The sequence below is a fragment of the Nyctibius grandis genome, chromosome 5, assembly GCF_013368605.1.
Source record: "Nyctibius grandis isolate bNycGra1 chromosome 5, bNycGra1.pri, whole genome shotgun sequence".
Taxonomy (NCBI): Eukaryota; Metazoa; Chordata; class Aves; order Nyctibiiformes; family Nyctibiidae; genus Nyctibius; species Nyctibius grandis.
The window spans coordinates 68,486,473-68,511,319 of record NC_090662.1 but is presented as its reverse complement, the minus strand read 5'-3'; the positions used below and the strand labels follow the sequence as shown (position 1 = coordinate 68,511,319).

General features: G+C 40.0%; 1 protein-coding gene across 1 annotated transcript in view; it reads right to left on the bottom strand.

Annotated features, from left to right (window-relative positions):
- Positions 1 to 24,847, bottom strand: part of DGKI (diacylglycerol kinase iota) — a 234,120-nt gene that overhangs the window by 151,749 nt on the left and 57,524 nt on the right. The window contains exon 2 of the mRNA XM_068400899.1: positions 504 to 612. Within this exon, the coding sequence (XP_068257000.1) occupies positions 504 to 612 (109 nt within the window). The remainder of the gene's footprint in view (positions 1 to 503; positions 613 to 24,847) is intronic.

The following is a 24,847-nucleotide window of genomic DNA, read 5'->3' as shown; positions in this document are numbered from 1 at the left end:
TAGCCCAGAAACATAAATAAGAGAAGCAAGATGGGAAGGATGGAAACATGTTGTGTCTACAACTCAGCTTGGGCCCAGAAGAGATCATGCATACCTACAAAGCATTGTGACCAAAGATTTCTACTACCTACTCTACAGACCCAGCCTACTCGACACGTGTCTTCAGCCTTAAATTTTGGCCCATCAAGCAGAGATACAAAACCCTGCTGTATTAAAATCAGATCATCTTTGGATGGAAGACCTTGTCCTTGTCAAGAAGACACTGAGCAAATGTAGCCAGACAGTTCCCAAGCTGGAAAATCTAAAACAGCTCTGTCTTGTGCTGCTTAAGTCTCCACAAGCTTTCATGTCTCTGCCTTGTGTTTGATTTCATAATAGAAGCATGTTCCTAATGACCGGCACTAATTCTGATAGCAATGCAATGTCTTATGTTGAGTTAAGGGAGAAGAGAGCACTAGTCAGAGAAACTGCTCAAATTAACTGCCAAAAAAACAAACACCTACAGTCCACTCTAAGGCTGCCCTTGGTTCCTTCACAGGTCCATTGGAGACTGCAATGTTGAGGGAATGCACAGGAGCCAGGTGCTGGAGGCCTGACCTGGAGATTGCTTTCCTGCGAATTGAAAAGAAAAAAAAACAAATAAATGGAGTGTATATCCAATATAATTACCCAATATAATTATCCACCCCACCCTTCTCCAGAAATCAGAAGAGGCAGTATAGCATCTAATTTCAGCTTGGGTGAAATGGTGCTTGAATGCCATGTCCTGCTAAAGCAGTTTAGGAAAAGAATAAAGTAATCTGATCACTGAAAATTACTGTTTAATGACGATCAGCTACTCATCTGGCACTAAGCTGAAACATCGAATCCAGTGAACTACGTATGGTTCTGTTTGCCAGTTTCAGTGGAGTCCTCATTCATTACACCTATTCCTTACACACCAGCTGAACCTGCTGAATCAATTTATGCATAATTCCAATAGCCCTTACTGAAAGAATGAAATATGAGTTTATACAAAGAGTGCAACATCTGTTGCTTTTACTTAGTTTATAGGCTGGGAAAAGTAATCCATTCAGCATCAGACTATGTAAAACAAGACATGGGGACACCACTTCATCAGGAAGGGGAGTCATACACTACTACCTTTTCTGACCACATCAGCATCACTCAAGGTACAACAGCTTCTTTCCACTTATATTTCAGTTCTCTTTTTGGTCCAAAGTCATTATTACAGCTCTCGAGGCATTGATATGGCCTCCTTCAAAAGTCACAGACGGTGACCAGAAACACTCCTGGAGCTCCACAAGAACCGACAGCATATCCACTGCCTGTTTCCCCAGTGGCACCCAGCCCTGATAGATCAGCCTCAAATAGTGAGCCATCAGGTGGAAGGAAGCACAATATGCTGCTGATACAAAGCTCAGCTGCACCTGGACAGTAGGTTTCATAAAGCTTCTTAACATTATTGCGTTGTATATTTTAGCACCTGATGGTGGCGACCAAAGCAATCTGACAGCTTCAGCTGCAGTGATTCAGAAAAGGACAAAAACACCTCAAGGAGAGATCTCCTTTTGTAAGCCAAATACACTCATCCCCCACAAAGTGAAATGACAGTCTGTTTGTGTAAAGTGCATTTTTGTGATACCACTCCCACAGTGCAACAGCTATTTATAGTATCTCCTAATCCTACCACTGTCCCAAGGCAATGAAGGTCAATTGAGCCAGTGATGACAATTCAGGTCAGCCGTCTGCTAAATAAATCTTTTCATTGTCCTGAAAATATACAATGCAATATATATCCACAGTAAAGGAGCTTGGAAGCCACACTGCTCACAGTGCACATCTGGAAAAATGGATTGGGCTGAATCAGAATCTCTTAAATTCCCTTTCCTGTGGGTAGCATGAACAACTCAGTACATTAACGTCAGCCTCTGATCATCCAGTGCCCCCTTTCCGCTTAACAACATGGGCAAGACATTGATGTTAAGGGTTTCTTCCAAAATATTTTGCATTTGATGAAAATCCATTATAGGAAAGGAGCCCAAGGAAAAGACTTTCACTACCTGGCAATGTATCAGGAGAGAAAAATTCAGCAAGAAAGTTTTTATGCCATATATGTCAATACGACATAAGCTACACGTCTTCTCAATGACCGGATTAAGGCCTTAAAGAAATAAACCACAAGAAACTACAATTTTTTTAAAAAATACATTTTTCCAGAAAAGAGATACAATATTTGTCAGTCTCCTTCCATGCTGTTTTGGGTATCAATTTAGTTATTAGTACTTCCTAAACACAAAAGTACATTCTTAATTCTGTTCATGGTTTACAACATGGCAATTTGTTTTGGTGGAAATAGGGCAGTATCACATCTTCTACCCTGCACCACTGACAGTGATAAAACAAACCTACTTATTCCTGCCCTCACAACAGAGGAAGGTAGTATCCACTTTGTGCAAAGTAGTACTTAAGCAAAGGTGGCTGAATACTAAAGTGTTAGCAATTAATTATCATTTGATGAAAAATGCCAACATTTTCAGCCAACAGGGCTTACAGCCTATTACTTGTCAAGCAATACAGCCTGTAAAGTTGCATGCATCCATTAAATGAATTTACTGAAGCAAAGTCTGCTATGAACGTTCCTAGGAACAAATTTATCTGACCAGCCTGAGGACAAGGCTTTCAGCTGGAAGGCAAATCCAGCAGAGACCGAAAAGGTAAATAGGCCTAATGAGCAGCTACAGACATCTCAGTGTCAAGCCTTGGATACTGTTTCAAGTCAGAATTAGAGATGTGCAAGCCTCCTGCAGCAGAATCTGAGACTTGGCCCATGTTCCTTTAAAAGTGAACCTAGGCTGATGAGCCCTTTGGGGGAGATTTGGCAGAGTCTGGTGCCAACAGCCTGCCCTTCCTCTGCGTGCCAAGCTGGATTTATGGCTTTCTCTGGAAAGCACACAAAACACAGGCATGACAATAATGCCTTTTTTTTTCCAGGTTTGTTTTAACATAAAAGCCTTAAAATGATCTGAGGGATTGAAAATTTGCATGAACCAGCCAGAAGTGACCTTTAGGCCCAGGGGCAGGCTAAAAATGCCTATTTTTACACAGCTTCTTATCAGAACTTTGTCTCAGAACAGAGACACAGAGTGTCAAAACACATTGCATGCACCACAGAAGCCCTTCAGACAAAAAAAAAAAAAAAAAAAAAAAAAGGTCAGGCTAAAGAGCAAACACATGGCCTTTTAACAAGTGTAAGGCAGATGAGAGATGGGAAAATGGGGGGGGAAAGGGAAGGTAGCAGAAATCAGATAACTGAGCAGATGCAGAGTATCCAGGTGATCATATCTCATATCACTTTAACTAGCAGATTACATCATCTGGCACTTTTCCAATACTAAGGTAACACGAGTGGCTTTTAGTTATCTTTCCCAGCAATTTCATCTCCACTGCGCTGAGTGCATGAATGAAAACACAGGCTCAACAGGCAGCCTTTCCCATCAAAGCAAAAGTAATTGCTGTTCCCCTGATAAGAGACAGCCAGAAACAGTGAATCTGTGCTTTCATTATGTATTCCATTCTTCGGACTATGAAGTCCACAACTTTGTTAAAATGGGCACACCAGACAGTTTGCTGAGGTAGCAACAAACAGCAAGCAAACGGCACATGATAAGTAATGAGCTGTATTTTGATAATTACTTTTTCATATCGAGTAATCAGTAATTTGTAGTAGATGTTATTATCAACTTAGCTAACACACCACTATTATGAACAAGCATGGGTGCACACACACGTATGTCATTAAATATACAACAAGCAAAAATATCTGATACTAATTCCATAGTGGATATCATTAAGGAAATTCTTTAACAGAGCAGTTGGCTGTACTGGAAACCAAAAGCAATCAGACATTCAAGCTATTCAAGTATATTAACTGATTTTTTTTTAAAAAAAGCATTACATTTTCTTTTTCATTTTGCTGCAAAGTCAGGCAAAACTCAACCTACTTATTAGATCAAAGGATACATATTAGATTAGGGGCGATTTGAGTTTATATCTAAGGCTTTGGCTTTACTGAGCCTTTTCCTCCACCTAAGGCATATAAAAATCCTCCAAAGAGTTATTCAGACAGAATAGTTATGCCTGAATCCTCAAAGACCACAGAAGACAATTAGCCAGTAGTACGCAGCTCATTTAAGCATTAAGAAATTCTATTTGGAACAGAAAGGCTAAGTTAGTGCTGCACGTGGTAAATGGATTTCAGGGTCATTTTAGTTGTCACTGGTTTTGGAGCTGCTGCCTTTCCAGGCTGGGGTTATTACCCCCTCCCTTTCATAGGGGCATAATTTACCATTGGGGTAGTCTTTCAGCTGCCAGGTTGAGAGATCATAAAAATGCAGAAACTGGCTTCCACAGATCCTATGGCTAGGACATCTGCCAGCAGAGAGATTTTGGGGGCGGGGGGGTGTCTTTCCTCAAAGTTAATTTAGATATTAACCGAGAAAAGGATAGTCATTTGTATAATAATGTTTAAGTTACAATAGCTCTGCTTTTCTTTGAATATTCAATGTAGATAAAACCCATGCCTGCCAGCTCTCAGCTTTGCCAACCACAACTTGAAAATCCCTGTACAAGGCCAGAGAGTACCTGCATGCTCTATGAACAATTTATACATGCCTGAGTTTGTTTAGAGGTGGTTTTCACTCCTGCAACTTGGTGCTTACAAAAGACATGAACAAAATGTACTGGCTAAACTCTGGCAGTATTTAAGTTTTCCCCACGCATCTCTGCTGACTGCACAGCGCTCCTGCAACCTGCTGTTCCCAGCTTGCCTTCTGGGCATGTAATGTTCTCCTTTCGAGCTGACCACGAGGCAATAACTATTTCACTGCAACATCAAGAATCCCATTTTTTTTTTTTTGCATTCAATATAAAAGGAGTCAATGTCAGCCAAATAAAAAAAATCTGCCTGGTCCAGTATCCCATTTCTGACAAGAGCCAGTAGCAGGTGTTTAGAGTAGCACTGGTATAAATTGGATGATCCTTCCCCTGACATACTCCAGTACCAACTTCCAGTAATCAGTAGTTTAAGGACTTCCTGAGATGGAAGCTGCTTCCAGACCTTTGTGCTTAATAGGCCTGTAATGGCTCTTTACTCTAGGAATGTATTGGTCCTTCCCTGAATCCATTTATACTCTTGGTCTCCACAGCAGCCTATGTAATGAGGTCCACAATTTAATTATGGGCAGTGTAAAGTACTTCCTTCTGTCTGTTTTAAAAATTCTGCTTCATAATTCAATTGGTGTGTCATATTGTGAGGACCAGCAAGTAATCATTTGCCTCTCTACACCTTCTGTGATTTTATGAATCTCTATTCATATACCCCTTCATTCACCCTTTTCCCCATCAAGTAGAGGCACCCTAGACAGTTTAAGCTCCTGATGACACTGAAACTGTTCTTTGTCAATGTTTTCTAGCTCAATTATATCTACTTTGAAGTAGTATTGCCAGAACTAGAACAAATATTCAAGATCTGTCTGCACAAGACATTTATCAGTGGTGTCACCCTACTTTCTGCATTGTTCTCTTTTTTTTCCCCTCCCTCATTGTAAGCCTTTTACTTGCCTTTTTATCACTGTGAGCACCAAATTAATCATTTCATAGGAATACTTGCAATTATCCAAAGATCCCTTTCCTGAGTGCTAAATTCTAATATAAAGTCCAAACTTTAAAACTTTTTTCCTCTATGTGCATAATTTTGCCTCCATCAATCTCACATTTCAACTGCAATTTGCTGCAGTCATTCAGCATCACAAGAGACTTCTGCAAATTTTCCACAATCAGCCTGTGCCCACTCCAACTAATTTTACAGAGCAGCAGCAAGCTTTTCCCCCTCACACTTTGCTCCCTTTGAGCAGCACTGCTTCCATCACAGATCCCCAGTGGTTCCCATCACTAAACTCCTAGGTAAAACTGAAAACCACCCACAGATTGCTAACCACCCCATTGCTTGCTACATTTAAACTCTTCTTTAATCACGTGAAGACCACCCCTTTTAGCCCTAGTTTCTGTACCAAAAGCTTTTTTCCCCACCTCATTGGAAGCTTTCTGGAAGCCTGTGTGCGCTCCCCTTGGGCAGACCACCCCAGTTCATGGGCCTCGTGCCTCTGTCAGCAATTTCTCTGAGACTCCCAACTCCTGGCTTCCTTAGGAAAAGCTGTGCTGGCTCTCTTCCAGCACATCACATTCAGCTGTGCATTTACTATTCCTGCATCTTATCAGCAGCTCTACCAGTTTCTCTGATTAAAACTTGGTGCTGGGTTACCCCATCAGCACTCTGTGAGCCCCTGTGTGACCACCCCACTCCTTTAGGACTGGAGCTGGTTTAAGGGAGCTATTATAAAGCCCTCTCAGCAATTCGTTATTTGAATTCCATCAGAACACTTAGCAAAATCAAATCCTAGTGACAAGTTATTGGCCCTTTTGTCAATGTGGTCTTTAGCCTCTTACCTTCCCATTTTCCTCAGGTTCATCCATGCAAATAGTAGCTCAGCCTAGGGACACTCAGGTACACTCAAAGCAGTGAACGCTGGTGCAAGGAATTCAATTAGTACTAAAAGAAACAGACCTTTCAAACTCCCTCATTAAATACTTGCTTATGCACATGTCATTGCCTTGCTGTCCAGGGAATCAGGTATGGAAAAGCAAGATTTGGGTAGCTTCCCAGCCACCCAACATCAACATCTCCAAGACCCCACAGGTCTTTCCTCCCACTCTTTCAACCCCTCACCACACAGATCAGTTTGATAAAAGCTGCATGGAAGCTGGTACATCTCCATGAAACACTGCAGCTCTATGCAGCTCTGACCAGCTCTGCTTTCAGTCTTAAGCCCAGCCCTGCAGCACCTAACAGGCAGCTCATGTCCACTAGAGACTGACCTGAAGACAATGAAACAAATTTTCTCTGATAATCTTACCAAATACTTCAAACAGCAACCCCAGAGCTGAGAGGTAACTACAGTACATCAGCTCCCTGAATAAGTAAGTTCTGGTAGGAGCATTCGGACCTATCACACCAAATACCATATTCAGCTTGTACTGATCAGGTGCAAGACCAAACAGAGCCACCTAGACTTTCTGTAACCACCTCGAATAAAGCAAGAAATCCAGTAGAGACACAAGTAATACACAGGAATTCTACAAAAGGAAATAAAAGGCAAAGCAAAAGGAGCATAAGACCTTCAGAAAGTTTGATCAGGATAACAGAGGAAGAGCCTCTACCACATGATGTTGTCTTTTCTGAGTCAAAGAAAAAGTTGAAGTCATGTAGAGTTCTCTCTGAGCTCCTGTCAGAGCTCAGATTTATACATATCACTGGGTAAGACCCATTTCTTGATCTTTCTTCTGCTCACTTGATTTTTTTTTCCTTTACTCTTAATTTATTGTCTAGATTTCTTTCCAAATATGTTAAACATCAAGGGGTACTTACAGTAGAAGGTAACTAAAATTTTAGGACCAAGAAGGCCCCTCTCAATCTTTTGTTTAAATGTGCTATTTCTGAAAGATATGTACAAATGTGGTGATTACTCTTACCACAAAAAGTGATAGACCTTGGAGGACTCCCTGAAGTAACACAAAAGTCAACATTAATTTGTGTGAGAAGGAAATGAAAAAAGTGATACAGTTGGTGATGCAATAAAGATGAAGAGTATCCGTTATCCCTGTAATTCACTGAGAAAGAGACTAACAAAGAAGCTTAGGAAAGCAGGAAAAAAAAAAAATACAAATGCTGTCTTGAACTGAATTATTTTGCTTTATCTTTGCTGCAGTCAAAACCAATTTGTTTTAGGAGAGGGTTTTTTTCAGGTTTTGGATTTTTTTTTTGGTTTTGTTTCTTTGTTTTGCTTGTTTTCTTTAGCTTTCAAAGCTACGAATGCCAGGTCTGGAAAGACCTTCTACATCACGAAACCTAGTCTTCTCTGTTTCAGGCAAACTTATCATCCATTTGGATTCATAAAGTTAGCAAGACTCATCCCAAATCTAGCCCACTTGTTCCCTCTCTCTTATTCCTACTGAGATGCTATGTCAAATCTCTGCTCTTCTCATCATTAAATCTTTTTGGACTTTCAACCAATACGCATGCCCTGCACAATCTTCCTTAAATTCTTATTATCGGGATTTTCTCCTTTCCTCCAAAGAGTTAAAGTTGAACCTACAACCAATGGTTTTTACATGATCCTTCTACAGATAGAAGGCTCCTGAAAGCCTTGATCTAGAAATTTTTAAACCCTTGGGTCAAAACCCTTTGAGTGAGGTTATGTTAGGACAGAGATGTGCATAGGGATTTGGAAGCTCACATTTCAAAATTCTAGAATCAGTCGAGTAACTGGGATGATAAAATTTAATCACTGTCTTTCCTGGTAAATGATGAAAAAATGCTCTAAGGAGCTCTGAGCATAATGATTTCCAGCTACATCATAGACTGGACATCAGCATGCAGAAGATTGATATGTTTTTACTACTTCACAAAGCAAAGGAAGTCTGAATGTGAAATATTTTCATGACAATACATTTGATCCAGACAAAATTATAAGATATGCAGACCTGTGTTCTGTAGTTCAAACACAGACAAAAAATGATGACAGCTATTGGATTGATATGACCATGGTATGACCATGCTATTTATTTATGTTTTTATCATGTGCTAAAATAAGATATACTGATTTTCAAAGGGGTGCAGGTATTCTATGTTATCACTCTGCCAACCAGAAGAAAAATAAGAAAATATTAAGGTCTTTTTCCAGGGTACTTCTTGGTGGCGTCAAATAATCTTCATTTGATCTGGAAGATAAAGAAAGGAAAACAAAACAATACAAGATAGGGAGGGAGGGAGAGCTAAATCCTCAGCAGTTTAGAACAGCAAAGAAAAGAAGTAGAGGTTTTTTGTTTGTTTTTTTTTTTTTTTAACATTAGTCTTGGAAATGTTTTCTTGCCTCTCTCATGCTAGCACATTGCTTTCAAAAATAACCTAATTTAAGGTAATTTCTCTATCAGACCAGGATCCTCTGGTGGCAATAAACTATTTACACAAGCTGAAATGTCCATTATGACTCAAGAACTATACGGCCTCACACAAACTATATAATGAAGTATTCTGATTTTCTTCTTTTCTACAAATTAAATGTGTGCCCTGCAGTTTGGCACTGTAAGCTTCAAAGAGTTGTTTCAAATGTGGATTTTTTTAGAACCTATTTCCATGCCCCTGAATTGTTAAGTGTCCCTTTTCTTTGTGTAGTCTCTTTTGCTTGAAAATGGAAAGTCAGAAATTCTCACCGTCTGCCTCCACATTTCGTTTCCCCATTATAAGCTTACATTTAGCAAAGAAGGGTCTGAGAGGTTAAAAATAAAAATCTTCCATTTCTGAGTGTGCAAACAAAAACTGAAAAATGTAATGAAGATCCATACTCACCAGTCAAGTGAAAAATACTTCAAGAGTTCTTGGAATATTTTATTTTACACCAGAATAATTTTATTACCAAGTATTGAGATATAAGAATCAAATTCTCTTCCTCCCAGATGCACAAATACCTAGGACTCAAGGAATGACCCAGAACAAAAGCAAGCTTTAAAACAATCCAAAATAACAATTTTTTTTTCTAACAGAAGATTTGAAAGCATACAGAACAGAAAAATCCTCCTCTCTTTTCTGAAAGGCAAGTTAGACTTTTGAATTCTAAACACAATTTTTTACAGAAATAAAAGAGTCTAGATAACAGAGCAGGGAAGGGAGTTCAGGCTTTGCCTCCACAGTTCTCAGAGGAGGGGGAGGGGGGTGGGTGTGGGGGAAACTCACTTTTTATTAGAGTGACACTTGAAAAAGGCAGATAAAAAGTAAAGCTACCATTCAATAACCAAATAAATTTTATTTCTCTCTAAGGAAGGAAGCCCAGCAACTGAGATAAGACAAAGCTTCGGTCCCCCACCTTCCCTCTCCCAGGACCGTATGAGATACAAAACCAGACAAAAAATTCAACAAGTGACTTTTTCTTCTCACTCCTCACCACAAAGACTATACAGTTCAATGGTGTATACTGCTGTGCTTGGAAAATCTTGTTTCGAGCACCTGGAATAACAGGCCCTTAATTCCTCGCAGGGCTGGTGGCTGCTAAGTTGCACAAGTACTACCGTGCTCCAACCACCTGCATCTTTGTCCCCTCCATACCGTTGCTGACTTTCTTCCATTTCCTCTGGCATGGTGTGTGTGCACCAGACTAAGTCCCAAGGGAGCAGGTACATGTCCACCACTTCCAGTTCCTCTGTTTGAAACAAACTGAAAGGGTAGAGCAGAGGGTGGAGAAAGAGGACATGTTGCAGTAAGTGAAGAGCAGATGAAGAACACAGAAAGCAAGTGACGATTTCCCCAGCGAGTATGTGTAGCAACCTGTTCCCTGCAGGACCTCATCCAAAGCTCAAATTCAATCCAAAGGTTTGATTACCTTTAATAAGTTTTTAGGATCAAAGACTGGAGGCTTAAGGATAAGTTTTTAGATCTTTACACAAGCCAGAAAACTAAACAAGGAATGAGGGATATGGTAGAAAACATAAATCATCATAAATGACCACCTTCCCCTCTCCCTGTCACCAACAACTGTCTGGCAATTCAGAAACAAGGAAAAAAGTATACCTGGTGTGACAATATTCCCTCTTCCTTCAATGCACAGAAAGCAGAAAACTTAAGAAACAGCTTAAAATAAGCTTCCAGAACTGGAGGAGAAAACAGAGCAGGGCTTGAGTCAGAGGTGTTAACGTCAGAATACCCAGTGTGTTATCAAACATGAATTCATACTCATTTAGTCCTGAATAAAACATGAGTTGTCTACCAAATATACTTATGTTCGAAGCTTATTCTTGATAATCAACTTCAGAGTTACGTGTAACCATTAAAAAAAAAAAAAAAAAAAAAAAAAAAAAAAATCAGTCTCTCTGTTCCAAACCTTAACATTTCTGCCTGGAGGAATGTCTCACATCAGATTAAGAAGATAACATTGCCTTTGTCATGCAACATTACAAATGTCACTGGAATTGTGTTGAGGGCCTGCCTGCCTCAGCACATAGTGGGCCACTAAAATGGTGCCACAGGGGAGGGTCCAAGGCCCTCTCAGTCGGAAGGGAGATCATTGCACTCCCTCTCGACCCCAAGAGACAGCTATCACAGGGTTGTGCCTAGGTCTGAGTCTTGGAATAGGAAAGCTTTCAGGGGGACACTGAGGCAGAAAAGTGCAGGTGGTACATCGGCTAGAGCAATGATCTTCATGGCCGAGAAGAAAGCGGAGATTTTCAGCACTCATTAACACAGCTCTGCTGGATCTAATTAAAGAGATGTAACTGTAGTCTTTTCTTTTGGAACTAATTTCAAAAATGCTCATTTTTCCCATGATCTGACCTTTAAACAGTTTCGTCTTTTTTTCATCTAAATTCTGTTAAAATATACATATGGGGTTTTTCTCCCTCCCTGTTGACTCACCAGTTGTATATAAGCAGGCTAAAAAAAAAACACAATACAAAGCACTGTCAAATGCACATAACAAGCAAACAGCAGGGGGGAAGATCTATTTTTCCTCTAATTTCTTTTTGGCTACAGTAATACTAAGTGCTGCTTCTGTAGTGCCTATACACCTTCAAGAAAAGACACAGTAAGTTGCTGGTGCTCCTTCAGGGTCAGATAAATCCTCAGACACCATGACCTGACAGCAGCCTTCCCACTTCAGTCCACCTCGAGCTGGAAAAGATCTGGACATTAGCCTCACAACAGGACACGTCACACTATTTGGACATTATTTTATTCTGAAAGAGATTTTGAGAGTACAAAAGGAACTTGTAATTCCACGCTCTTAGCTCTTGCGTTGGTGTACTATTTATTTGCTGGAGTCATTTGGAGAGAAATACCAATTTGAAATGAAGTCACTGAACAAGACCACCATGGGATCAAAGGCAAATACTACCTGTTTATGCACTGGTTTTATGATGAAAGAATAAGACCAGCTTCTGAGGCTTCTTTCTGCCAGTGAGCATTAAGATGTGAACATAACTGACAGCATGGGAGATTAAAATCCTTTACTAAAAAATTACCAGAGCAAAAGGTATCAACTGTACAAACATCCTGTCCATTTTGACCCTGGAGCGCCTCACCCTCTGCCCAGAAGTAACACTTGTAGCGGTGAGAAAGTAGGTCAACCACCAATTTCAATCCAACTTTGACCCCATCTTTTCCTGGGGCTTTCAACAAGGAAGCCAAGTGCCTTTTTCCTTCCTCTTGCACACAATAAAAATACATGTCCCTGAAGATTTGGCCTGTGTGGGAACGCTGCCTGATTTTACAGGGAGGACACACAACTAAATAGTCATTAAATCATGGTTTTCAGTTAGAGCTAACCCTTGCTGGATTAAAATCAGCGAGAGAAAGTGGACTGCTAATCACACCTTAACTGTCAGGCACTCCAGATACAGCGTTATTAAAAGAAAAAAATTAAATTCCTCTGAATTAAAACTAAGTAGCACTTTTCTTGAAAACTCGTTTCATTCCATCAGCCACACCAAAAGCACAGTAAGGTACAGAAATAAATTTACTGTATTTTTCCCTCCACTTAATTTAATGTTGCATCACCTGTTCAAAAAGATACACACACAGAGAAACCATTTCTTCAGATAGTAACCATCTGACAGATGAAATCACACCTTGACAACTAAATGACCATTGCTATAACAAACAGGAGCAAAAATATCCCAAGTGCTTTTTGCTGCTGACAGGTACAGAAGATGTCAGGCCAGGCTGTCCTCTGTGAGCTCATTGCACGTGTATAGCTCAGGAGAGATAAAATCTGACCTTTTCTTAGCATGGAAATCCAAACTACTGTAGAACATCTGATCCCGTGAGATCGTAATATGTGTGTGAAAAATATCCAAGTGCAGGATGACTAGGTCACTTATGGTTACTTCTTATGTCACTTCCCAGCACTGAATCACTAGGTGTTATGCTGGTTTTGGTATTACACCTACTTTAAAAAGGGAAAGAACTTCTCCTTCCCCAGATTCCAACCTGTATATCCCTTGAATAAATAAAGCCTTCACAAAATACTAATGGACAGCGAAGAGAGCTAGGAGAAGAAATATTTTGAATAGGGTGCTACTGAAATAGTATCGTTGCCCTCCTTCTAGTGATATTCCTCAGCAGAGGTAACAGTACAGCTTGATCAAACCAACCTGCATGCCTGGGGACCTGACCCGCAGTGTATGAGTCACCTAGGAGGAGGATGTGAACAAGGCTACATGCACTCCCCTACAGCGTGCTACTGCATTGAGCCGTTCCAGCTTCATTCTTGTAGCTGCCTTTACCAGAGCAGAAGGACAAAGTGAACACAGTGAAGATGACAGAACATGAACAAATGCCACATAGTAAAAGATAGATAAATCATATTATATTTTAAGGGGAGCATGCCCAATTTGTGCTCTAGCTAGGATTAAAATGTACTTTTTAGTATTGATTTTTGCTGCCCTTAAGGTGAACATAACCACTGCTGGTGATAGGGGAGGTAGTCACAGAGGAACTGGACCTCCAGTACGGACTGGTGAACTGTAGACCAGAACCATTAACAGCAGAAGTGACATGCTGTGTGTATAGCTGGGAAAGAGTTCAGGTACCGACACATCCATGTCAGCAACGGGGAGAGAGAGGGGTAATCCAGTGCTTCCAAATTTTGCAAGAAGTACCTAACTCGCAAAATCAACACGACCACAAGACCCATCCTTGCCGACTGCCCTCACAGCAGGTTGTCATGACAACTCTGCAGGAGATGCTACTTCCCAACAGCCACATTCAGGCTTTTGAGCCATGAAGCGATACCGAAAGATTAAGAAAAGTTCCTACAGAGAAAAAAAACACCAGGGAGGCAATTGCAACTACCCAGTAGGATCCTTACAATTACAGGCTGGCAACTTCTGTAAAGCAAATACCACTCTGAAGCTCTTGCACAGGTAAAGTGCTGGGCAGCAAAAGAGGAAAAAAAAAATCTTGTGCAGGAAAGTAAAACAATCAAGCAGAAATAAAAAAAAAAAAGTGAAATACTCTTGCCATCCTTTCACCCCAGATTTTCTTCAGTACCTTCTCTGATCCCTGAAATGAATCGGGATGCCCACTCCTCCCCAACACTTGGAGACAAACAGCAGCCTTGCAAGGAACAAGAGACCAGATCCTCAACCAGCGAATATGGTGTAACTCTGGACTTCAATAGGGCAATATGACTTTGTATCACTTGAGGCATCATCCAGAAATTAGTCGTTCTTAACTGACTAACAGTAACATACTAAATCGATTATTTAAAAGTAATACCAAACAAGGACTGAGTGAAAAATTTTAAGCAATTTCAGGACAGATTAAAAAGAACAAGATACCTCTCCAATTCCCATTGCTGTTGAGAAGCACAGAAACAGATAACTTCTATATACGGTGAAAGCTAATAAAACATTATAACCCACATAAAAAAAAGGCACAGAACACAAAGACAAACACTTTGTTTACCTGAGAAAATCGCACTACTTCAACTTAAATGAATTTTTAAACTTCTTTAGTCTTATTAGTGCAAACAGAATGTGGAAATTACTTCCTCTTAATAATGCCTTATTGTGATTGAGGTTAAATCTGTGCCCCTGGGACTTAAGGTAACCTAAAAAAAACTGCTAAGGAAGTGCCTATAGAAGAAGCTGTAGGTGCTCTGAAGCCATTCAGTTCACACCAATATGCAAATCAAGTGTAAACTTCCCACTTAGTAAAGCTCTAAGAAAACGTAACAGTATATTGTGTACAATTGTACATCGCACAATGCACTGTGCAATGAATACTAAATCAGATCCTCACAGGTCCTCCAGAATCTCCATCTATTTTGTTATTCTGATTGCTTTGGTTTTTAAGGCAGGTGGTTGCAAAGAGCAATACTAAAACCACAGCCCATCCATAATGCAGCAACGCCTGCCCAAATTTGCAGAGAAACTGATGCAGTAATTTTGGTTATAAAAGGGTCATGATTCAAATGCCAATGACATTGTCAACAGTGTTGAAGTAATGTACTGCTAATCAAAGCGTACAAGAGAGATGAGGATGAATACTTACGCAGCCTATTTGAGCGACTGCTCATTTTGAGTAGGCTTTTAAAACAGCATTGCTGGTAGCAGCAATACTGTAAGCTTCATTTTCTTGACAGGTCAGGATTCAACTTTCCGAAGTTGAGAAACACTGCATTAACTGATGAAGACTGTAATTCCATCTGGAGGAACACAATAAACATGAGCTTTGTTCTTGTGGTCTAGCATGTCACCAGAAACCTTTGCTGGAGTTACAGAAGTACTACATGCGGATGAGAACACATTACCTCATCAATAAAATGTTTCAGGAGTTTTTCAGAAGCAGCAGCAGAGAAACAAAGAACAATTGAACCTTGAGAGAAAATATTTGTTCTACCCTATGAGTGAATTTATAATGCCAAAATATACCACTAACTAGAGTAACAGTTGTAACTTCATTTTAAGCTCATCAGTAATAAACATCTTTACAGCACTATAAACTGTGACATTTCATTTCTATAGAGTTGTTCATACTGTAGATTTTAAAATGCATTATAAGGCAGAGAGTAAGCCAGAACTATGTAGATATGAACCAAAAGAGAGCTCTTCCTCAGCCATAATTTGTTCCCATAGAGCTCTGGGTTTCAGAAACAGCTTTGGTCAGAGCAGCTAATATTTTCATCAGATGCTGAGGATTAGGATTTTTATCTTTCTTTTAAAACAAATGAAAGGAATTTACCATTATATCTCATTCAAATGATTGCATCCTAAATTTAGGGCAGTATCTTAATCTTCTAATCTATACAAGACCTTGTTCTGGGATCATATTTGTTTTAGTGTGTCCATCTTCACTGACTTGAAATTCAAATGAGAAGGGAAAGCCCTAACAATAGTTTTCTGATAAATACTTCTAGGGAGTATCTATGGGAAGAAAGGAAGATATTTTTATTCAACACTATCGTACATGAGATCTGTCTCATTAACATTACCTTCTTGCAAAAGTCACCTGAAAATGGACTTACTATTAAGTTAATCACCCCTAATTGTAGAGCTCACCAACCTCATCTCTCCCCATAATTTCATCTGACAGAGACACTCTCAAGAAAATGAGGCCAGAGTCTATACAGAGGGAACCATACTAACTAGAAACTTGCAGAAAAAGTAGGTTGCTGAGAAGTAAGAGGTCTGTCACAGGTGTCCTGAGCATCTCCCTGCAGTCCCCACATTTAGGAATTTCCTCTGTCACACTGAAGATCAAGTGGTAAGTCAGGTGCTAGTCCCTCCAGATGGAATATTCTCCCCCGCCAGACACCTACACCCCCCGTCTTCTCATAATTTTTAAGAGCTGCTTGACACTGAAATTAATGCAAATGTGCTTTCCATCTTTGGTCCAGCTCCATATGTGATGTCCTACATTCAGGGAGCTCAAAGTGAAATTACGTTACCTCCCTCACCGGCAAGGTTCAGAGAGGCAAAATGTGACTTTGTCAAGGTTGCAGTATAAGAGGAGAAATCAGATGTAAACAAAATTAAAGCCACTGCTGAATTCAAAGCCACATCTGTGTTCTCATTTCACTATTTATAGGTGATGTATCATACAGGTATCTTGTAATGTTTTAGGTTTAATTATCTGTTTGCTCCTTTGACACTCTGGCAAGGGACATTTATATATTTAGTTTTCATTATTCCAAACAGGTCTTAATTTTTCCAGCTGGGGAATTTCTGAAGGTTGTGACAGAAATGAACAAAGTTCAGGTGCAGAATAAACAGGAGAAGCTTCTGTTCAAGTGGAGAGAGAAAGAGAGAATGTTTTTTAAATCAGAACAGGGATTTGACTCAGATGTGGAAACGATTTTGTCATTGGTAAGTGGAAGCATAGGGATGTATAATGTTAAAAATCTTTGGTTGAACCATGTTTCACTTAGGGCAATAGGAACTTTAACATCAACATTGAATTGGATCAATATTTACCCTCAACTTCAGTAACTGTGTCAAAAACTTGTTTCCTGTGCCACTAGTTAAGCCTTTTTAACCATATTCTTTACTCTGCCTTTTGTGTATTCAGTCTTTACATACACCGTTCACAGCACCAAGTATATTATAAAATATTTTTTTAGTCTTTTGCAGTAAATATACTGTAAATACTTAAAATATAAAATATATATCTAGCCTGAGCATTCACAGTATTAGAATTATATTTAGATACTAATTTATAGTATCATGTGTCTCATACTAAATGGCTACCAATATTGACCTACAGAAAAATAACGTCTGCACAGTTACTGGCTTACTTTGACACTAAACAATGCAAAAAAAATTAAGTCATTTAGACATAAATAAATCTTGCATCAGGAAATCCATGAGTATAATAATGAATTAGAAAAATGTTTTAGATGACCTTGTTCATCTAGCAGATGAAGTAGAACTAAGACTTCCAATACCTGTTCAGGAATTTATCTTGTCTAGCTATGACTTTCAAGTGATGAGAGTCCCACCACTTTCCTTGGGAAGCTAACCCATGGACTACCAGACCTCTGGGACAAAATCCTGGCTGTTGTAAACTGGTCTAGTTCCATTGGCTTCAGGGTAACTAGGCTGATTTTTCACCAGCTGACATATTGTTGCAGGATTACAGAGCAGAGCAAAGTTAAATATCATTTTTATAACTGTCCACCTCATTTAACACAATAACTCTTAAAAGATTTCAGCACTGTAGACTTCTTTGTTTAAATGCTTAAACAGGAGAGAAAATGCTACCCAATAAATAAAGGACCTTGAAGATTCCAAAGCCATTTTCTCATGTTTCCATGGAAATGGGGACCTTGCTCCTTAACCAAGATGACATTAACGATCAGGTGCCTGGAGTCACACAAAAGAGAAAAAGAGGACAGAGATTACCGGCTACTCAACAGTGTGTTAATCCAGAGCACAGCCTCCCCAGTTAGGGGTAGGACTTGATACCCCTTTTGCAACCACAAAGCTTCAGCTGACACCGCTCTCAGTGTTAGAACAGAGGAGGGCTGCTGCTTTATTTTTAATCTGGCTTGCTAACTAAGTTTGCTAACTATAGAAGTAAAACAAATAAACAATGTCATCATCATCTGAGGGAGGAAGAGGAGGAGAAAGAAAGGGCAGCTTTAATAAAAGCAACACTATAAATGTGTTGCCACGCTCCAGCCCCCTCGCAATGTGTCTGTATCTCGGTTTTATCTAGCCCTGCCACCCATGGCTAAATTCCAGGGACTGGAAAGGATCACTCCAGATTGCTGCGTTTGAGATTATCACTATTACAGCACAAGTTGAAACCAAAAATCAAGGCTTTACTGACCTAGGAAAGCATACTGTAAATGAAAGACCCTGCTGTTAAGAGCTATTGGTCTAACAGCGAGTGGAAAGGAAGCAGAAGTGTGAAATGACTTGTCCAGATTCAATCTTTGCCATGGCCAAGACAAGAAAAGGCAGGTTTCCCCCAAGACCCTCTTTGCATCCCTCAGCCACTGGATAGCACTGCCTCTGTGCTGTGCTGAGAAGTTTCAGCTTGGCAGATCTGAACTGCAGATGACTTAAGTCATATCCCTTTCTTCATTCATTTGTGTCAAGGCGTCCTGACTCTCCACTTGTCTTAACTGCAATATCATCATTTTTCACTGAGCAGAGCTAGAGCTTTTAAAGGGATTCAAATGAAGAATGTGCAAGATCAGCTTGCACAGTGCCCACCCAAAGGAGAGGACCTGGTCAAAGAAACATCACCCACCACACAGGTGCTAAAGTGTCAAGGAAACTATTCCCATACTTCAACCAGAGAAATCCTTCAGTGTGCCTTGAGATCCAAGAGAGAAAAAAAAGCACTATGTCGGATAAATAAAACCTACATGTCACACATAGAGGTGTGCATTTGGCAGAGAAATTATCTGTCAAATTACTATTTTACAGGACATCAAAAAAGGATACCAAAACCCAGTATTTTCTGATTATTCCTACGTAAGTATTTCTACTTTGGATCCTCCTGTTCAATGCTGCTCAGAACATGGATCTCTTGAGGTGTCACCGGGACCAACCTCTTGGGAAATGCTGCTGAACTTTGTTATTTTTAACACAGAATTAATACCAATAAAGTGAAATTAAGATTGGATTCTGTAAGCAGGTTTGTCAAACAGAAGTCACATTGTGGAAATGAAAATCAGATCTAATTTATTAGTATGCTCTTCTAGGCATGCAAAGCCATAGAGAGACTATATAAAGAAAAAAATGTTCTTCCCAAATTTAGATCTATAAAAGAGAGTGGCTCCAAGTTAGTCTACAAAGCAGACCAGCCTGGGGTCCTCTGCACCATGACAACCCGTGAAGTCAAATGCTGAAGGTCTGGGGCAGTAGATCTAGAAGTCTTCGAATTTTTTTTTATCAACTCTGTACAAAAGTGTGGGTCCTGCCTCAGATGAGCTCAGGGCACCACAGGGTAGCAGGAATGCCAAAGGTGATTCTTTTGCATAGATTAGAATAAAAAACCTAGGAGACATTCAAAAGGTTTTACATTTGTTTGAACATGAAACTCTCAGTAGTTTTCACTGTGAACCAGAAACAGAGAAAATATATGCAAAAGAAATATCTTATATACAGAGCTTCCCAAATGCTGCCATGATTCTACACATTAACCTGGAAACAATTATCATTTTTCAGAATACATGTACTTACAGCATGTTGTATAAAGAGCTGGCATTCAGAGTACAAGAATAATTTTCAGAGTAATATGCATTATGTATGCATACAGTACTACCTGCAACAAAAATGTTCTGGTGAAAAAGTAAAATTTGGGTGACTCATTTTACAGTTGTGGTGTTTTCCATCTTTTTATTTAAAATCTGGTCAAGTCAAAAACCTCCACAGAGGTCCAACCACCAATCCAACTCTGGATCGAACATCATGCAAATTATCAGCTCAAAGCCTAGTCATAATGACAGTAAACTAACTATATGACATTGAAATAAGAGTCTCAAGACAATTTGATGAAATGGAATACTTAATGCAGAGGAAAAGAGCAGTTGATTTGTTTTGTTTTAGACCATACTAGTCAAAAGCAGCAGTGCTTTGCCAAGTTGAACTCCAAAACTCAGCTTTACATAAAGACCACAACTAGAAATAACTTCATGTTTTGGGTAAACTCAGTGAAGATATAAAATGTAAACAATAAACACAATCTGTGATATTGATTACAGTAAATTTATGAATCATGGTGCTGTATCTACATGTCAATATATTTTATACTGGAAGCTAATATATCTGTAAATCAATTAAAATGTAACCAGCTGAGTATAACAACAATCAACTTATTTGGTTTTTGCAGCATTTAGTATTTCAGCATCCTCCAGCATTTATTGATTTTTCTAATAGTGTCACCATGACAGAGAAACAATATTTTGACTTTTAGAAATTAAAATGGAAACAAGATTACACTGGTGGCTTGTTCAACTCCCTACAAAAATGCAAGAGCACTGAAGGAAATCAAAGCTAGACTCTCAGAGCACTACCTAAAGCCAGAAGACCCACAAGTTCTTTTCCACATCTATTACTGCTTATCAGTAACAGAGAGGTGTGCTAACCTACCAACTTAAAGAAAGCTGATGGATGGTGTCTGCATCTTCTCAAAGCACTACTTAAAGGGACCAAATAGAGAAATTTCACTGAAGCAGCCAAGACCAAGCATAATGTGAAAAGAGATGGAGAGTGGGTGTAAAAACAACTTTGCCTTTCCTGTTCTTTAATTTTTCTTTTCCCGGTGGTTCTCTAAGTATTAATTTTAGCAGCAGCTTGGGGTTCTATTCCAGTACAGGGTATCTCCAGACAGGATTTTAAAACCACATACAGGTAAAGAAACAAAAAAATTACCATATCAATTTACTTTAAAATCAAGTAAAAGCAAAACGAGCATTAGTCTAGAATAGTGTACAGTCTTTGGGGTAAAACTTAGAAACATGCAGTCCATTATTGTAATCGCATAGCACAGTTACGAACGTTGAGGGGTAAAGCAATAAAAGAGACCAAGCTGCTAATGATATTCTTGTCAATTGTATTTGGAAGATGGGATTTGAGCTACCAGAGCAAGAGTCTAAATAGCAAAGCAGTAAAGACATTTTTCAAAATAAGTTACTCTTCTTTGCATCCAAACTTAGTTTAGTTAACTGTTTTTGAAAGCCACTGGGCAAACACCTCTCAAGAGTTCAGTTAAATCTACACTGCAGCATGCTGTTCCCTGTTGGGATGCCAGAGCTTGCTCTGGCACTAGACAACATATAGACGTGTTAGCATGACACTCTGTGGCATAACCCGCCCTGCCAAGAAGCCCAGAGTTGCTCTGTGGTAACATGGGTGTGCTGCACCCTGTACCAGCTGCTCATGCCTCTGCACCGCAGTGTGCCACGTGGCATACACACACCACCCATGCTGCATCTACCCACTGAGTAATCTAAGCGCGGCCAGCAGAAATGGGCACTCCATTTACTGCCCTGTTCCCCGAACAGACAAATCCTCGCTGTGAAGGCAGCTCTCTTGAAAGGGTGCAGAAAGCACCTCCCTCCCTGCCCAAGCTCACTGAAGCGCATCTAGCAGGAGAGCAGGGGTGGTAATCAGGAAAAGAAATAGGATGCTACAGCATTGGGCAGATCCAAAATTGATCTCTTCTCATTGCTGCTATCTGTGCCACTTTACAAGATGGCTGAAAAAAATAATTTCAAAATATTTAACTTCAATGACACTGCTGTAATGTAAAAAAGATAAAATCAAATCAGGATCCATCAAACAGCCATACTGAGAAAAACTACAGCATTTACCGTATCAAACTCAACTGTTCATAGGCCAGACAACACTTCCCAGTCTAAGGCTCTGTTTTCAGTTGCATATGGGTTGCACTATCCTTTAAACACTCAGGCTGAATTTTCCTATGACAGGTTGCTGCCTCAGGATGATGAGGGTTTTTTCAATTTTACCAAAAATACTTTAGCTGTAACCAAAACAAAACCGGATAAAAACATATTGTTTATTTGGTGTTTAAAACATTCAGGAACCTTTTCTTTGATCTATTTTTTGCAGCAGTAACTTAAAATTTGGCAGAGGACAGGGGACTCTGTGACAGACAAGCACCTTTTGTTGTCCTTAGGAAAATCCACTTGAACTTGCCCAAGGGGTAAGCCTTTGAAATTTCATACGTCTCTCATGCCTTCTAGAGTTTGCTCTGAATTAAAGAGCTGAACTGCCCAAAGACCTGCACTGAGCTTAAACAAGCCTTTCCCTACAGTTGCCAGTCTGGGCTGCTAAAACCAGGCCCAGATGAAACGAAATTAAGGAGCCTGTCTCTGCTCTGCTGCCCATAATCCTAACCAAATCCAAACAGCATGAAAGACAAAGACCTTTTATGAAGACATGATGAGATAACCATCTCACATGGCAGAATCAACTTGGGCATAGCAAGAACTAAAGCCAGGCAGGAGAGGAGGAAAAATTTAGGACTGGGATTTAAAGTGGGACACTGGGAATGCCGCTACTGGAGATAAGGAAATCAGAAACACTTGGTAAGGCTGCTTGTCCAAGGCAGACACTCAATGCTCTCATATTCCCAGTTCATGAATGGGGCCAGCACAGCATCTAGGATGAGACAGGGACACTGCAAAGAGTGTTCATGAAACACTGGCCACTTCTGCTGTGTTGAAGACGAGCAAGAAAACAAAAGAAAACAACACAAGGCCATGAGTAATTCCTCCCGCATTGCACAGCCTGAATAATGTCATGAGAAACAATAAGGAGAAAACAAAATATTGAATAGCTTCTCATTCAAACATCAGTGGATGTCCTGTGCACATAGGGAAGCAGGAACTCTGTGGAAAAACAGTGTGCAACTGTGTAATTAAAGACTGAATCATAACGCATACGCGCAAGCAGGTGGGAAAATTAACGTCCTGGCATTTCCTAACTTTTGCATGTTTGATTTTGCAGTTCTGATAGCATTCTTTTTCCATAGGGCATGAATGTGTGTCCAGTATGTAAACAAACACGCAAGGCTGTAATTCAGCATTGTGCCCCCAAATCGAATGGTTGCACCCTGCTGAACCACTTCCTTGCAGGTGCAGCCATCAGCTGGCGCACTTGCATCACAGCAAGGACAGTAGTCACCTGGAGTACTGCTAAAATCAAAACCAGTTTTATCCTCACTCTGTAGAAATACGCAGTAACAGAATTATAAGAACAGGCCCATTTCTACAAGTGAAGGATTGACTAGAAAAGTAATACATACAGAGCGAACAGTAGGTATAGCAAAAATAGCATTTAAAAGAAGATTGTAGCTAGTGCACAAAGACTAGCACTCAAGCAACTTGCAGTAACTCAGAAGAAGGGAACCCAGAGGAGAAGTCAATCAACTAAGGGAATAGGTCCCAACATCAAGCTGTCAAAGGGTTGTTGCAGCATCAGTGAGGGGGTGGAGGAAGAAAAAAGGAAAAATCTCAACAGTGCCTCCTTTTAAGGGACTTAAATTGGCTGCAGTCACCTGACCCAGCTCACAGACCACACTCCAGGCAAGATCTCCACCTTCCTCCCATAACTCCTGCCTGCCAATAAAACCATGTGATAATGAATAATTGGATTCCGATAGTCTGGGTTTTGCCACTGGAAGCACTACGTGAGCAGGTCAGAGGCTGTTGATATGCATTGTTTCCTCCTCTTGCAGAGATATGCTTTTGGTTTAAATTATTCCAGCTCAAAGACAACGCAGTGACTCGAGAGCTCCAGGGGCTGACTGTACTGTATTCATTTCCAGAAGAAAGAAAGGGGGAAGGTCACATATTACATTTGGATTACCTATAGAAAAGCTTGCAGTTCTTCCAGTCATTTGATACTAACCGTTACTAAATAACAAGTGAACTATGAATTTATTATATAGTAATTTTTGTAATTTTCACCTCCTCTGCCTGTGCACTGAATGTATGCAGAGGAGCAGGGGGAATAGAAAATAGATATCAAGAAATGGAACACCAGCACATCCTCAGAATAGCTGCATTTCTGCTCCCACTCCCAGCTTCTCATCTCTCTTACCGATCTTCCTCAGGTAGCATGTCTCATTCCCATCTCTCTCAATGACACCCCATCCTCAAACCAAGTCTTGGGGTACAGCACATAACTCAACCACCTCTATCTTGCCGATTCAACTGGAATTAGCTAGCAGTCTCTCCTTTGGGGAAATTGAGCTGTGGACTACATCAAAACAGAGCATCAGTTAAGATCAGTCCTAGGAACAAAGCAGAGCAGAGCAAAACGTACTGGGAGAGGGGAAGGGAAGTGACAAAAAAATGTCTTGCTAGCACGATCTCTTTACACTGTCATATGTGGATGTGCTTTAGTATCTAGATAATATGGGCGTCTGTCTGTTCTTCCTCCTCCCTGTGCTTTAAAGCTTGTCTTATATCCACCCATAATGCTGCTAAAACCACCCTGCAAAATTCAGCAGGTCAAACCAGATCACCAAAATAGATGCACCTCTAGGGCTTTAGGTGTACCATGGATCCATTTCCTCCTTCCAACACACACTTTACAACAATCACCTTACTACCTTAACACATTCACACAGCAATACATGCAATAGACAAGCCAAGACTCCATTTTAATAGATCACAGTCTGTTCTAAATCAATTAATTACACATATTTTGCTCAGAACATTCCCAACTAGTTTTTCCGTATCTCATAGTATGCAGC